The 17023-nt window shown below is 41.4% G+C and overlaps 1 protein-coding gene across 3 annotated transcripts in view; it reads right to left on the bottom strand.

Annotated features, from left to right (window-relative positions):
* usp46 (ubiquitin specific peptidase 46) overlaps positions 1-17023 on the bottom strand; it is an 83520-nt gene that overhangs the window by 32314 nt on the left and 34183 nt on the right. For all 3 annotated transcript variants that reach the window (XR_011885350.1, XM_072252717.1, XM_072252716.1), the window contains 2 exons: positions 9700-9780; positions 6814-7027 (listed from right to left, as the gene is read on the bottom strand). Coding sequence is in view for 2 of the 3 variants with exons in the window: in XM_072252717.1 (XP_072108818.1) it covers positions 6814-7027; positions 9700-9780 (295 nt within the window). In the remaining variant the exon portion in view is untranslated. The remainder of the gene's footprint in view (positions 1-6813; positions 7028-9699; positions 9781-17023) is intronic.

The following is a 17023-nucleotide window of genomic DNA, read 5'->3' as shown; positions in this document are numbered from 1 at the left end:
GGTGACAACAAGGTTTTGTTCCCACATGAGCCCAATGCCTTTTATGCTCACTTCGACTGATAAAACATTGGGTTACATTTAGAAACCCCACAGCCCCTATGATTTCAGTCTAAGTTAGATGTGAGAGCATCCTTCATGGGTGCGAATCCACACAAAGCATCTAGCCAAGTACTAAAGACTTGGACTGCTCAACTGGCTGGAGTGTTCATTGGTATCTTTAACCTCTTGCTTTGGTAGCCTAAGTTACCCACCCATCTGCCTCAAACAGGCTTCAATCATACCTGTGTCTAAGAAGAATGTGGTAACCTGCCTCAATCACTATCATCCAGTAGCACGTACATCCACTGTGATGAAGAGCTTTGAAAGGTTGAGAGAGATGAAACATATCAACTCTTGCCTGAGGTTATTACTTCAGAGGATCTGCTTTGGGTCCTGCATGTAAATGCCATTACAAAGAAAGCACAGCAGCCCCTCTACTTTCTTATAAATGTCTACATACTCAGCAAGTCATCCAAAACTTTGACAAATTTCTATAGATCTGTAGTGGAGAATATATTGACTAGTCGCATCACAGACTGGTATGAAAGCACCAATGCCCTTGAACGGAAAAGCCTACAAAATGTAGTGGAAAAAGCCCAGTCCATCACAGGTAAAGCCCTTCCCACCACTGAGCACGTCTACTGCAGCACTGTCGCAGGAAAGCAACATAGATCATCAAGGACCCCCACCATCCAGGACATGCCCTATTCTCAATGCTGCCATCAGGAAAGTGGTACGGGAGCTTCAGGACCCACACCACAAAGAATATGAACATTTATTATCCCTCAACCAGAGGGGATAACTTCACTCAACTTCACTTGCCCCGTCACTGAACTGTTCACACAATCTATAGACTCACTTTCAAAGACTCATCATCTCATGTTCTCCATATTAGTACTTTTTTTTCTTTTTGTATATACACAGTTTGTCTTTTGCACATTGTTTGTTTGTCCATCTTGTGTGTGGTCTTCCACTGATTCTATTGTGTTTCTTTGTATTTACTGTGAATTCTCACAAGAGAATGAATCTCAGGGTAGTGTATGGTGACATATACTGTATATTTACTTTATTGTCGCCACACAATTGATACTAGAGCATACAATCATCACAGCGATATTTGATTCTGTGCTTTGTGCTCCCTGGAGCACAAATCAACAGTAACTATTAAAAATTTAAATTATAAATCATAAATAGAAAATAGAAAAGGGAAAGTAAGGTAGTGCAAAAAAAAAAAAAACGAAAGGCAGGTCCGGATATTTGGAGGGTACAGCCCAGATCCGGGTCAGGATCCGTTCAGCAGTCTTATCACAGTTGGAAAGAAGCTGTCCCCAAATCTGGCTGTACAAGTCTTCAAGGTCCTGAGCCTTCTCCCAGAGGGAAGAGGGACGAAAAGTGTGTTGGCTGGGTGGGTCGTGTCCTTGATTATCCTGGCAGCATATGCATGTGGATAAGAGATTTACTTTGAAATTTGAAAGACTCCATCCTAGTCAGTATCCTGATAAATCTCCTCTGATATACTTACAGTGCTTTCTATGGTATGGTAACCATACTGTAAGTGCACACAGTTCTGTTGTGACCTAAACAGTGTTTTATAAAGTTGTGCCTCCCTGCCTTATATTCTAGCTAAAGGAAGAGAATATCACCTACATCTTTTTCACCACCTTTTCTAGCAATAGTGCATTTTTGCAGATTTTTGGACTTCTACACCAAGATCCTCACTTTTCTCACTCTCAAGATTCATGTAAGCCCTATTAGTTCTTCTAAAGTGCAGAACCTCACACTTACCTGGTTTGAATTCCATCTGCCAATCTTATCAACATCATCATCCACTCCACTGTCAACACCACCAATTCTCATGTCATCTAAAGACTTACCAGTGACATCTTCTGCTTTCACATCCAAAACATTAACATATGACAAACAATAAGGATCCCAGAATCAATCCCTGTGGTCCACCACTGGTCACAGGCTTCTAATCACAAGCACAACCCTTGATCAACACCCTTTAGTATTTACCAAGCCAATTTGCTGAATTGTCCAGGACCCTGACCATTTGATCAAGTTTCTCATTAGGACCATGTAAACAACATTAATTACACAGTCCTCAATACTATTTCTTTAAAAAACTCAATCAAATTGTCAAACATAATTTCCTTCTAAGAAAGCCGTGCTGACTACTTTTGATTATTCTCTGCTTTTCCATGTGTAGATTAATCCTGACCCCGGATTTTCTTTTCCAACTTTCATACCACTGCTATTAGACTCACAACACATCCCTGCAACCCACATTGAATAAAGATACTGATTTTGCTGCCCTTCAATCATTTGGCACTTCACCTATGGACAGAGATTTAACAACTCAAATCTTCTAAGCCCTCTAATACCACCTTTATTAAGGTAAATGTGCTAGCATTTCATGTCCTTCTCCCTAACTTCTCCAACTACAATGTCTTAGTAAACTCCTTAGTAAAATCAGAGAAGTATTAGTTCCTCTGCACAACCTCTGGGTCCAAACACAGACTGCTTTTTTAGCCTCATCTTTTTAACTGGTTACCCTCTTGCCCCAAAATACTTACAAAATGCTTCAGGATTTTCCTTAATCTTGTCCAGCAGTAATATTGCATGTTGTCTCCTATTTTTAAATTGGGAACTACTGAACTGTTCTGCAAGGAGTCAACATGGATAGAATGGGGCAAATTACCTCCTTCTGGGTAGTAATCATTCTATGATTCTTCAGTTCTGTGAATGATCTACTGATTTAGGTTCTGATTTGTCCATCGTCGTCGATGAAGGCCTTGACATCATTAGTCACTTTGAGACTGGATGCGGTGTGTCCGAAGATGACTGGTCAGGCCAATTCGGGCACGGAATGTCCTGGCACATGTTGGGCAGACATGTGTAGGCACTGCAGTTGGTGCGCTGGTGGCTCTGGACTTGTGCAGCTCGTGCTTATGTTGTGCTTCAGCAATGTGCCTTGCTTCGTAAGCTTGACAGCCCTTGTGGATGAGGCCATGCCAGATAGGGCGGTTTTGTGCCAGCGTTTCCCAGGAGGTCCAGTCAAATGACTTCAGGGAGGCCTTTAGTGTGTCTTTGTAATGTTTCTTCTGCCCTCATTGCGAGCGTCTTCCAGCAGAGAGTTCCCCAAAAAGGAGCTGCGTGGGTATGCGCTCGTCTGGCATGTGGATGACATGACCTGCCCACCGGCTCTGTGCTCTCATCAGCAGTGTGTGGACTGATGGTAGACTTGCTCTAGAGAGATCTTCAGTGTCTGGTACTTTGTCTTGCCATCTGATGCCTAATATTCTGCGAAGACAAGTCATGTAGAATTGGTTGAGCTGTCTTGCATGCCTTCGATATACAGTCTACATTTCACAGGCATACAGGAGGGTAGTGAGTACCAGGGCTCTGTAGACCTTCAGTTTTGTTGCTGGACTGATTCCTCAGCGTTCCCATACCTCAGCCTTCAGCCTTCGCTATTCTGCAGTTAACTTCCGTATCAATAGTCACTGCTCAGGACAGGGTACTGTTAAGGTAAGTAAACTGGTGCACTGCCTGTAGTTTCTGTCCTTTGATTGTGATTTTCGGTTCTGTGCACTGTGCATGAGGAGCAGGCTGGTGCGTGACTTCGGTCTTTTTGATGTTGATGGTGAGTCCAAAGTTGTCACACGCCGTGGAGAATTTGTCCATATTGACTTGCATCTCTGGCTCTGAGCTAGCATACAGGGCGCAGTCATCGGCAAAGAGGAAGTCTCTCAGAACAGTCTCCTTCACTTTGCTAATAGCTTGAAGTCTCCTCAGGTTGAAGAGCTTCCCATCCACTCTGTACTTGAGGCTGATTCCAGCATCACTGTCCTGGAAGGCATCATTCAGCACAGCAGTAAACATCATGCTGAACAGTGTGGGTGCGAGCGAACAGCCCTGTTTGACACCATTGGTGACTGGGAACACTCAGAGGATTCTCCGCCATCCAGCACTCTGGCCATCGTGCCATCATGGAACTGGCGTACCATCTGAATGAATTTGGCGGGGCAGCCGAACTTTGACATGATCCTCCACAGGCCTTGTCGGCAGACAGCGTCGAAGGCTTTCGTGAGGTCAACAAAAGTTGTGTAGAGTTCGTGATTCTGCTCCTGACACTTCTCCTGAAGTTAGTGCCCGGCAAAAATCATGTCAATAGTCCCATGACCTTTGCGAAAGCCACACTGTGACTCTGGCAGCAGGCCCAGCTCCAGATGAATGACCAGACGATTTATCAGGAATCTTGCAAGGGTTTTTCCTGCAATGGAGAGCAGCGAGATTCCTCGGTGGTTGTCGCATACTTGTTGATCGCCCTTCCTCTTGTAGAGGTGTACAATGGATGCATCTTTAAGTTCCTGAGGAATGGATCCTTGCTTCCAAAAAGACTGGAACAACTCCATGAGCTTCTCTATAAGTACAGGACCACCGGCTTTGTAGATTTCTGCAGGTATGGCATCTGCCCCTGGGGCTTTGCCACCGGATAGCTGGCTGACAGCTTCCGGGACTTCAGCTACTACCAGTGGATCATGCATGGCGCTGCTGATGTCGACCTGGGGAACCTTGTCTATCACCTCATTGTCAGTGGAGGACGGCTTCAAAGTGTTCAGCCCATCTCTGCAGGATCTGAGCCTTCTCTGTAATGAGAATTGTACCATCAGTACTCAGGAGGGGAGAACTCCCAAGAGGTCCATAGAGAGTGTTGAGAGCTTCATAGAATCGTTTCAAGTCATTTCTGTCAGCATACCCCTGTATTTCATCTGGCTTGGTACTCAGCCAGGCATCTCGCATTTTACGCAGTTTATTCTGGACTGTCCTGCGAGCACTGGTAAAGGCGTTTTTCTTGGCAGCTGATGATGGGTCAGTCTGATGGGCACGATGAAGGCAGTGCTTTTCAACAAGTAGAGCCTGTATCTACTCATCATTCTCATGAACCAGTCATGCTGCTTGTGGGTAGACAGCCCCAGCATCTTCAGTGCAGATGAATGGACAGCATCCATGAAGTGATCCCAGTTGTCCACAGCACTGCCTGCAAGGTGTAGGTCAGCAAGCTTGGTTTCTAAATCTTCAGCCAGTGCTGAAGCTATGCTGGAGTTCTTCAGCCTGGCCACATTGGTTCTTTTCATAGCCTTGCTTCCTTGTGGTCACTTCTTGGGTCTGATGCGGAGCTTCATTTTGGAGGCAATGAGCCTGTGATCTGTCCAGCCATCAGTGCCACACATGGCCTTGGTCACTCTGACATCCTGCCTGTCTTTTCTCCTGACAATGACATAGTTGATAAGATGCCAATGCTTAGAGCGGGGGTGCATCCAGGAGGTCTTGTTACGGGTAGGCAGGTGGAAAGTTGTGTTGGTGATGAGTAGGTCGTATGCTGCACAGGTTTTCAGTAAGAGTAGACCATTACTGTTACATTTGCCCACTCCGTGCGTCCCAGCAACTCCCTGCCAGGCTGCAGAGTCGCGCCCTACTCTTGCATTGAAGTCGCTGAGCAAGATCAGCTTGTCGGTGCTGCTCACTGCTGATAGTAGGGCGTCTAGTTCTTCATAGAACCTGTCTTTTGTCACGTCTGGGTTGGTCATTGTGAGGGCATAGGCGCTGATCAGGGTGGCTTGACTTCTGTTCCGTAACGGAAGCTGTAGTGTTATGAGCCGGTCGTTCACACCCTTGGGGAGACTGGCAAGTTTTCGAACAAGGTGACTCCTGACGGCGAATCCAACTCCAGCATCACGACGCTCATCGCTACTGCGACCAATCCAGAGAAACGTGTATCCACCTCTAGTTTCAGTCAGCTGACCTTTGTTGGCAAGCCGAGTCTCACACAGGGCTGCAATGTCAATGTTGTATCTTGTAAGCTCTCTGTCAACTAAGGCTGTTCTCCTGTCTGGTCTGTTTGCTGTAGGGTTGTCCAATAGCATGCACACATTCTAAGTGCCAATGGTGAACGGTGTCACCTTGCGTTTTGTCGTGTTTGTTCGGCCGCCAAGATGGGATCCCCGCCAGCTGCGGTAAACTGGCCAGGGTGTAATGAAGCAGGCAATGTTTAGGACACCTTTTCTAGCCCCTTCCTCATATTACGGAGGTGAGCAGCGCGTTCCTAAAGAGGGCTGCTCAGTCGCCCAGGTAGACACCGAGTTTCACTGCCGCTTCGGTCAGCGAAAAGTGACCATTAGACCTGAGCTGCCTGTGTGTAGGTCTGTGACTACAGCTCCCAGTGTATCCACACGTGCTGCTTCGTCGCTCGCCCATCGCCACAGGACTTCAAAGGTTGAAGGTGATGATGATGATGGTGTCGAGACTAGCGCTTGATTTGGATTTAAGTGAGGGAGAGTTGCGCAGCGTCAGCCTCACTCTCTCTTCCCAATTCCTATCAGGATCCAGTGGCAAGACAGAGTCGAGACGGCTGGAGATAGGATTAGGCACAGTGGATGACCAGGACATCTTCTGTGTCTTGTCTTGCTCTACGCTTTCCACGACGCTTGCAGAGACCACTTTCTTGACCGTTGGACCTACTATTGGTCTCGTCCGCTCAATCCGCTGGAGTCTGTCTTCACATGCTGGGATAGACAAGTCCCTAACTCACCGAGGGTTTGAGACCCATCAGCTAGCCTCACCTGGTTTAGCTGGCTTGTTGAAGCTGTTGCCCAGGGTGTGGCTGCTGTCGCATGCAAACAGCGAACTGATTTAGGTACATACTTGTTAAAATGTGTTACAACTAAACATTCACAGAACGCATGTAATTTTTCTCATTGCAATACTTACCATTCTCTTTGCGTAACCTGGAAATAAATTTCTTGGGAGGAATCACACCGACCTTTTTCTTCTGGGTGGCAATGGAATGGAAGAGGTCAGCTAGACACGTCAGGAGATTTTCTTTCTTTTTCTGCTGTGCCTTGTATGCAAGTACATTCTCTCGAAATGGTCGGCAGAAGTACAGCGCTTGCAGCACAGAGTTACAATAGCAGGTGTTCCCAAACTATAACACCAAAAGACAAGCTGCATTTATATCATACATTAATACAGTTTTTCATCTAATAGTTCCTGATTTTATACTTTACACAACCATAGAGAAAAAGGTTTTCAAGAGTCAAAGTTTTTAACTGTCACTCTTTATATCATAGTGTACTGTATAAAACTTTCAAAGCAAAAGATACTCTGTCCAATTGACTAAAGGTCAGTCTTAGAAGTAACTCATGGTAAAGAACTAGAAATGCTTGATAAAGATTTTTTTTTAAAATAGTTCCATTTACTGCAGCCTTTTTAAACCATATTTTAAGTTAGAGGATGCAACCCACAAATAACAAGCTCTTATTCTAAGATACTGTATATTATGATTTGAATCACAGTTAAAGATTACCTACCTTTTGCAGGAAACACCTCTATATTTTAAAGAACACTTAACAATTTTTATTATATTTTATTACCTCACTGATATTTTATACTTATACAGCAAATTTACAGAGTGTAAATGGAAAATGATCTTGAAATTCTTGACTATATTCAGGCAAGACCCAAGTTGGAATAATATAGCTGTCCAACAGATCCAACCTTTACACGAATATTATTGGTCAATATTTCAGTTAAGTATTATGTTTCTGGTTTATGTGAACTAGGGAGTTTAGCTTCAGCCAAGAAACACTGAAGGATATAGACAATGTGAAATGCAGAAAAGGGAGACGTGCCTGGCACTTCCAAGGGGATAATAAGGATTGGGGGGGTGGTGGTTGGTGAGAGTGAAACTAAGCCTTCAGGACTCAGTGGTGACAAGAGAACTGCAGATAATGGAATCTGGAGTAATGAACAATCTGCTGGAGGAAATCAGGAGGTTGAGCAGGAGGAAATTAGTTGTCAAATGTTACATTAGGCTAACAGTGGGTCAGTGTCAATCCACAGGGTTTCTTCAGCAGAGTGCTTGTTTGCTCCAAATTCTAGCCTCGTCTCCATTGTACTACTCCTTCTGGAGTCAATATTGAATTCTACAACTTCAGGTAACTTAGTTTCTCTGCCTGTATCAGTCATCCATCTGCAATATATTGGCTCAGCTTGTTCCTCCCACCTCAAGATCCTTTTTAATCTATGTAAGTGGGGGACATACATAGCCAGGCATGTCTTCCTGCACTGTGTTTCACAGCTCCACAGTCTTTTGTCTACATTCTCATTTTCTGACTGCCCCATTGACTCATTGACCAGATAACCTTTGTTGACAGCTTACCTCCACATTACTGATTTTTACCTCATCAGGAATGCCCTCCTTCCTGAAATTTAAGCTTTTTTTGTCCCATTCATAGTTCTCATAAAGGGCCTTCAACCTGGAATATTGACTCAGAATCCCTTCCTACAGATACATCCTCACCTACCGAGTATTTCTAACATCTTAAATTTGCAGCATCGGCATTTCTATCTATTTACAGGCCTTTAAGCAACTCTGCCGTAATAATCTTCGCACAATGTAAGCAAACCAAAGATCCAGTCCAATCAGCTCAATGGATTGGGGCACTTTTAATGACACTCACCAAAATTGAAAATATATGTAGTAAGATTTAATTCCTCAGCCACAAATTGTTCATATAGTTAAGTTCCACTGAATTTGAAAGTCTTTAAACCAACTTACATCTCCCTAAATTGTCTCCTTATTCCTTTTCCTTCAGCAAACAAACCTGAAAAATTGATACTGTGGATGCTTCCTTCACTATCTCTACAGTCCATAGGCGGAAAGGTATTTTCTTAGCCCTCAATCCTATATTTTAAATTTCATTCTGAAATTTAGTTACAAAGAACAGAATCATTGGAAATAGTCCCAGATCCTACATATTTTTATAAGAAATAAAAACACACTTAATTCACCTCAGTCTACTCTTCTCCCTGTAGCCAAGCTCTGCTCATACTCCATCTACAAGATTTCAGATGATATCACATAGTGAGCCATACCTCACATAACGAATAGTTGGAGATAGAGAGCCTTTTGAAGTGGTATCATGATAACAAACTTTCCTTCAATGTTAGCAAAATAAAACAGCTGGTTATTGACTTCAGGAAGTGATGGGGGGGGGGGGTGGAGAAGGCAGAGCAATGCTCCTGTTTACTTCAACAGTACTACGGTTGAGAGCTTGCAGTTCATAGAGTGAACATCACCTGTCCTAGTCCAATCACTTTCATGTCAGGGACAAGGAAGCTCATCAGCACCTCTACTTCCTCAGGAGGTTAAAGAAATTTGGCATTTTTCCTTTGACACTCACCAATTTTAATCAATGTACCACAGAGAGCATCCTAAGTGGATACATCACGGTTTGGTGTGGCAATTGCCATGACAGCGAGAAACTACAGTCATGGACAAAGCTTGGCACGTGGAAGCTACAGCAGGACATGGGTTAAGATGGTGTGCAACTGTACAGAACAAGGTCCATGGAAGAATAAACTCCCCTTAGTACAGTATGAAATACCAAGGCCATGAGAAGGCCAGACAAAATAAAAATCCTAATAAAGGATTAGAAGCCATTTTTGATCAAATTTGCTAGAAATAGAATGTCTCCTCCAAGGACAAATTATTCTTATTCATATAAGATTTCTTGATGATTTTGAAACAAATGTTCATTCTTTGAAACAGTATTCACTATGTATTAGTTTCTTCAAAAAGTGAAACAGACTTACATTAACCAAACCAAAGTAGTGTTCATTGATTGGGAACTGCTCTGGGCCAATGTCTTTCTCCAGAGCAGAGGCATTGGTGCCCTGCAAGAAAAAAAATTGATGAGAATAGAGCCAGAGGTGTTGCAAACAACTGTTATTATTGAGCAAGCTACGCAAATTGAACCAGCAGTACACAATGATAAATGTGTGAAAAATGGGAAAACAAATGGAGATCATCTTCATTCTATGTTTGGTACAATTCTGGTAATAGGATGAAAACACAAAAAGGATGACCTCATCTGATATTGCATTTATACCTTCAAACAGGCAAGCTATCTGGAAAGAATTGAATTAGTAGAATACACCAGTACTCAATCACATTAACAATTAGTAACAAAATCTTCATATACACAGCACAGCTGCAACTAAATGAGTCATGCTCATTATTTTTTTTGCACTGGCCAGCATTCTAAGTAGGAGAGCAAAACAAACAGAAGATTTTGAAAAAGGGACAAGACTCTAAAGTGGAAAAAGGACGATTTTGATTACCTCAGAAAGGATCTGCAGGCATGGATTAGGATAGTCTGTTTTCTGGTAAGTGGGAGGATTTCCAAAGTAAAATATTAAGAGCACAGAATCTGTATGTTTCTATTTGGGTAAAATCCAAGATTACAGATTGAGAACCTCTGTTATCAAGGGATACTGGGGCCCTTGAAAAAGGAAGATGCTTATCAGCTATAGGCTGTTAGGACTAAATGAGGCACATTAGAAATGTAAGAGAACATGAGAGAAATCAGAAGGGCTAAAACATGACATGAGATTGTCCAGGCAGACAAAATGAAAGAGAATCATAAGGCTTCTATAGCTAGATTAAGAGCAAAAGGGTAGCAAGGAAAAAAATTGGTCCTCTTGAAGATTAGTGTGGTCAACTATGCATAGAGCTAAAAGAAAATGGAGGAGATCATAAATGAATTTATTTGCATCAGGAGACAGACACATACACTATAGAAACTGAGGCAAAAATGTAGTGAGGTCATGAGGAGATGTTGACTGTCTTGAGGCAAATTAGATTCAAGATAGTCTAATGTCTTTTCCTGAACGCAAGTGTAAAGGAATTAGGGTGGATATATCCCCAAGGCCTGATAATGTGCTCACTTGGAGCTGGCGGGAGGCTAGTGCAGAAATTGCCCTAGCAAACATAATTAAATTGCCATTAGCCACTGGCGAATTGCCAGAGGACTGGAGGATAGTAACGTTGTTCTGTTTTCAAGAAAGGGTCTAAAAATAAGCTGGGAATTAATAGGCTGGTGAGGCTGACATCAGCAGTGGGTACATCATTGGAAGGTATTCCTAGAGATAGGATATTAAAGTATCTGAATGGACAGATCCTGATTTGAGATAGGCCATGTGTAACCAATATTAGGAGTTTTTCCAAGGAGGTTATCCAGAAGGTTGATGAAGGAAAGACAGAGGACCCTGTCTACATGGGCTTTAGCAAGGCCTTCAACGAAGTTTTGCATGGGAACCTGATCCAGAAGGTTCAGTCATTTGACATTCAAGATGAGGTAGCCAATAGGACCTTAGCAGGAGAAGGCAGAGTGGCAATGAATGCATGCATGGTACCATGGATCAGCAAGTCAGCAGATAACACCAAAATTGGGGGCATAGTGGATGATCGGGAAGACCATCAAAGATTGCAGCATCATGATCTTGAACTAGGAAAATGGGCTGAAAAGTGGCAGATGGAATTTAATGCAGACAATGAGCTGCATTTTGGGACGATAAACCAGGTAAGACTTGCATAATAAACAGTAGGACACTGTGGTTTGTGGTATATCAAGGGGACTTTGGAATACATAATTCATTAAAAGTGGCATCACAGGTAGATAGGGTCATGCAGAGAGCTTTAGGCACATTGACCTTCATAAATCAGAGCACAGATAACAGAGTTGGGATGTTATGTTGAACTTGTATAAGACTTTGATGAGGCCAAGACATTAGTAATCATGAAAAAGTTCAGAGACAATGTACAAGGATGTTGCTGAGACTTGAGGACCCGATTTCAGAGAAAGGTTCAATAGGTTAGAATTTTATCCCCTACAGCCCAGGGGAATGAGGAGATATCTTATAGATGTATACAAAATTATGAGGGGTATAGATAGGATGAATGCATGCAGGCTTTATCCCCTCAGGTTGGGTAAGCCTAAAACTAGAGGTCACAGGTTAAGGGTGAAAGGTGAAATAATTAATAGGACTCGGGGGGGGGGGGGAGAGGAGAGAGGAGGAGCTCCTTCACCTAGAAAGTGGTGCACGTGTGGAACAAGCTGCCAGTGGACGTGCTAGATGTGGTTTCAACAGAAAATCCAAAGAGAAGTTTGGATAGGTACATGGATGAAAGGGTTGTAGAGGACTATTGCCCAGGTGCAGATATGGGACTAGGCAGATGACCAGGTCAGCATAAACTAGATGGGTAAAGGGCCTGTTTCTGTGCTGTTGTAGTAGTCAATGACTACGTAGGACAACATATGATTTATGGGAGCAGGCGGCAGGAGAAAGGGGGGGAGAAGTGTGAGAAGTACAAAATGATGACATTTTAAAAGATGTTCAGTGCAGGTCAAGATGGCTGTAGATCCTGGCATTAATAGCACAACATAGCAAAAAACACACTGTGAACCATATTTGGCTGAGTAGTGATGCAGGCAAGAGTGCAAGACTGGGGAGCCTTTAGATGATGGTATAGGGAAAGTTGTTATGTTATTTGGTTGTTTATGCATAAAGAATAGAAAATCTGGAAGTCGTACATCCAGCAACAGGGAACCAGTGTTAGTCAGTAAAGATCAGCGTAATGAGCAAGCAGCTTCAGAGGTGAGGGCAGGTTCTTTATATGTTAGTGCATGGAGGGCCAGGGAGAATACTTGGGTTAGAATCAAAATCTATTCTAGCAGGAAAGATGCCAATGAACATTTCAGCAACAATATGGGCAAGGCAAGGCAGAAATCACCAATGTTACAGTGGTGGAAATGAATATTCTCATTCTGGGGACAGCAGGTTAGAGACCCGAAACTTAGTATTGAGTAGGACTCTCAGATTGCATGCATGACCGTAAGACATAGGAGCAGAATTAGACCTCATGGGCTATTGTCTTTTAGCACTCAATCATTGCACATTCAATTTTCCCTCTCAGCCCCCATTCTCTTGCCTTCTCCCTGAAACTTTTGATGGCCTTATTGATCAAGAACTTATCAACCTCAGCTTCATATATACCCAATGACTTGGCCTTCACAGCCATCTGTGGCAACGAATTCTATAGATTCAACATCTTCAGGCAAAAGAAATTCTATTCTGGATGACCTTTTCTTCTGAGGTTGTGCCCTCTGGACCTAGATTCTTCCACTATTCGAAATATCCTCTCCACATCCACTCTATCTGGGCCCCTCAATATTCATTAGGTTTCAATGGGATCCCCCACCCCCATTCTTCTAAACTCCAGCAAGTACAGATCTTGAACCAAACACTCCTCATACACAAACATCTCCTTCAAGATTATTCTTGTAAACCGCTTCTGGATACTCACCAATGCTAACATATCCTTTCTTACACATGGGACACAAAACTGTTCACAATTTAACAGGCACCTAATAATTTATTAAAAATAAAAATAATTACTGTAGGCACTTTCTGACAGTGGCATAGGAGGTTAAATTCTCTCAAATGATTTTCCATCTATATTAATACAGTTCATTGACAACCTGATAAAGACCAAACAGGTTTCCATTTCTGTAATACCATTTCCAAAACTCAGAATACCCCAGTTCATTTCTTTTGGATCTGGACCTCACTGGCAAGATGAAAATTAATTTCACTCCATAATTACTCAAGAAGGTGATTAAATGCCTTCTTGAACAGCTGCAATATTTCTGATGAAGTTACTGTTGTATTGCTGTTGAGTAAGGAATTCCAGGAGCTAAAGAGCTGTCAATATAATTGTAAACTGGTATAGCTGTGAATTGCAGCACTAACTTGGAGATGGCAGCTTTACCTGCTGTCCTTCTCCTCCATGATGGTAGAGACAGATGGCTTGAAGAATTCTGTCTCAGTAGCCTAGGTTAGTAACTGCAGTGCACCTTGTACATACCACATACTGTAACACTAGCTACCATTCAGAAATAGTCACTGCCTGGCTCCTTCGTGGCACAAGTGGCCACTTAGTTGTTTATGCTGCTACATTTGCTAAGGCAATTTTGAACAGAATTGGACATTGTGCAATCTATCATTGATAAGATAGATGTTTGAACATAGAGCACCATTCTAACATATTTTAGCACATGGACTATTAGCCTGGTAATGTAATCACTATGCAAACACCCTTGGCAAGATTCAGGCATAAATTAGTGTAATAAGTTTAAAGTGGAATAAAGGGACGAATTAATCTAAAAAGATTGTCCAGGATTGTAAAAAAATAGGTTGCATAATAAATTCAGCAATTAAGATAAAATTGCACAAGAATGGAAGATAATGATTCACTGGAGGAAGCCAAATTAGCTGAGCATGCGGGATTAATTAAAAGCTTGAAGGCAACATGGTTTGCCAAATATTAAATGAAAAAAAAATGTAAAACTCAGGAAAATGGACAAACAAAATGTAAAGACTTGTATTAACTGGGATAGAACTATACTGCTCTTTGCTAGCTATTTCAAACCTAGTGTTCAGTGTTTACACTGGATCCATAAAATCCATAGTATTCCAATGTTATATAACTAAAGGGTATGAAAATGCAAAAAATAACAGGAATGGATCATAAACCATTTAGAGAAACTAAACTGATGGTCAGCTTACACATATACGTACTCACAGACAAAACCAATTGCGGTAAAATGGTTTGTCTGGAAGGCTCTCACACAGTTAAGATTATCCAAAAGACAGGAGTGCACAGAATCACAACAGTGTAATCAAACAAAGTTTATATTATTTCAACATTCTTCATATAAAAGACACTAAGTTTCTCAAGAGTTAGGAAATCATAATGTGTTTGTACAGCCCAATCTCACATTCTTCAGTAGACATTGATATCCAATTTCACAAGATTAACCTTCATATCATATTTTAAATAGACTATGTTCAAATTGAAACTTGAGAACGCTTTCACTGGAAACCTGTTGAACAAGGCAAAATTGTGCGTTTCCCACACAGGGATTAATTTGATGCTACACAATCTTCTCCATTCCCTTCCCCTCCTCAGCTAGATGATCCACTTTATTCAGAAAAGTTGCAAGAAAGTGCAGTCACTCCTTTCATCCGCTGTTGATGTATATCAGTAGTTCTCAACCTTTTTCTGCTCGTGGCCCTCTTGTGACATTCATTTACCTCTATTGCCCCCACCCTCTATAGTCTCTGTTAGTTGCTAAAGTCTTTTTTGGTCAACTGTACTTATTATTCTAATATACAGTCAATATTTATATTTAAAAGTTTGTGGGTATGCCAAATATAATGTTATAGATGTATATGAAAAATAAAGTTATTTCAAAGCTCTGAATAGGACACTATTTATAATATTTTTCCAACTAGCAAAGAAAATGTGCTTAATATTGTTACTTTGAGTATTTAGTGAAATCCTTGCAACTGTTTCAAACTAGCAAATTTTTAAGTATCTGGTTGCAACTTGGTTAAATATAATCAAAGAACACCTCTTTTCACAACACCAAGACAGTTATGAGCTTTTGCTAGCAGGTGAACAGCTTTTCTAAAAGCACATACAACTCGATAAGAAGTGACAAATTAAATCCAATTTTATTTTCTACCAGAGCTGTGGAAACTTATTTTGATATCACTAGTTACCCAGAAATTTTGCTTAGTGTGTTAGAATTTTGCTTGAGCTGTTAAATCACCCTGCAGCCTCAATAAGGCATCTTACAATTTGGTGGCAATATCATTCACATTCCTCCAAAAAGGCCCACCACCCAATCTGGAATATGCATCTCCAGTAGGTCCCTGAATCAAAAATTCCATATCATTATGCAGTTGTTTCAAATGATCAAGATATACAATCAGATCATCACCTTGCAATTCTACCTTAAGTGTGGCCAGTGAAGGAAATTGCATAAACTCGCGATGTTCAATTTTGCTGCTGAAAAATCTGTTTTCCAAAGAAAGTAGTAATACCCTCTTCACGTGATGAGAAATTGTATTTATTTCTTTGTAACTGTTTGTTTAATAAATTCAGTTTTTCAAATTTATCTGACAGGTAAAATATGTCAGCAACAATTTGTTCTCCAAGCTGATTATCACTTCAAAATGCTACAATACTAACACAAAGTGCAACAAAGCAATGAAGGCAATTATCTTTTGATAACCAGTTGACCTCCGTATGCATTAGTAGCATGCTCTGTCTGCACAGCGGCATGATCAGTTGCATACATCGTTATGTTTTCCCAGCAGAATATTGTTTCCCAAGCATTAGCTATTGACTTCTTCAAAAATAGTTTCAGCTTTGGTATCTGTCTTTAGCTTTCAGGCAAAAAGCATTACCTCACTGGCCTGATCACCATTCAAAAACCTACCATATGCCATCAAAAGGGCTTCATTGTCACGTAATGTGCTTTTATCAACATGCAGGGCAAACTTCAGTGCAGTTGTTTGACTAGTTTTACCACATCATCTGACATTTCATCAATACACCTTGATACTGATGAGTTGCTCAAGGGGATGCTTTGAATAGTTTCATATGCAGTCTGATTCATAACAATAGAAATTACAACATAAAATGCAGGTAGAATCAATGATTCACCTATGTGGCTTGACAGATTTTGCAATTAAGTTTGACATCTCATAGGATGCAAGTAAACCTCTGTCTGTCTTAACTGCTTTTTCACTAAACATTTGCTTTACTGTCAGCCTTGATTGAAAATCATTGTGTAGAAATTTGAAGTAATCCAGCGTCGCCTTTCTTGTCCTGATGTGCTGTATCTCCAAGTACTTCCTCAGTCTACACAGCCACATGCTTTCACTTGAAAGTGTAGTCATACAAATTAGACACAGTGGCATCCTTTTGTCCTGTGGGGATGGAATAGTATCATAGGCAAGATACTCAATGGAATATTGCTGACATTTTTTCTTGCCGCAATAGCTATGAATAATCTGATATATAAAAAGTATAGTGTGTTTGTGTTTGTCTGCAATGTTTGTGGGCTTGTAAAACAGTACCAACAATACAATTGTGTGCTTCGGCTCTACAGAAAATTAATAAATGTCAAAGTATTATAATAAGTATAATAAGTATATTATATAAGTATAAATATAAAAAATACCAGTACTGAATATACATGCAAAAATACCAGTATTGAATATA

This window comes from Mobula birostris, chromosome 3 (assembly GCF_030028105.1).
Source record: "Mobula birostris isolate sMobBir1 chromosome 3, sMobBir1.hap1, whole genome shotgun sequence".
In the NCBI taxonomy this organism is placed as follows: Eukaryota; Metazoa; Chordata; class Chondrichthyes; order Myliobatiformes; family Myliobatidae; genus Mobula; species Mobula birostris.
This window is presented reverse-complemented; position numbering and strand designations above follow the sequence as displayed.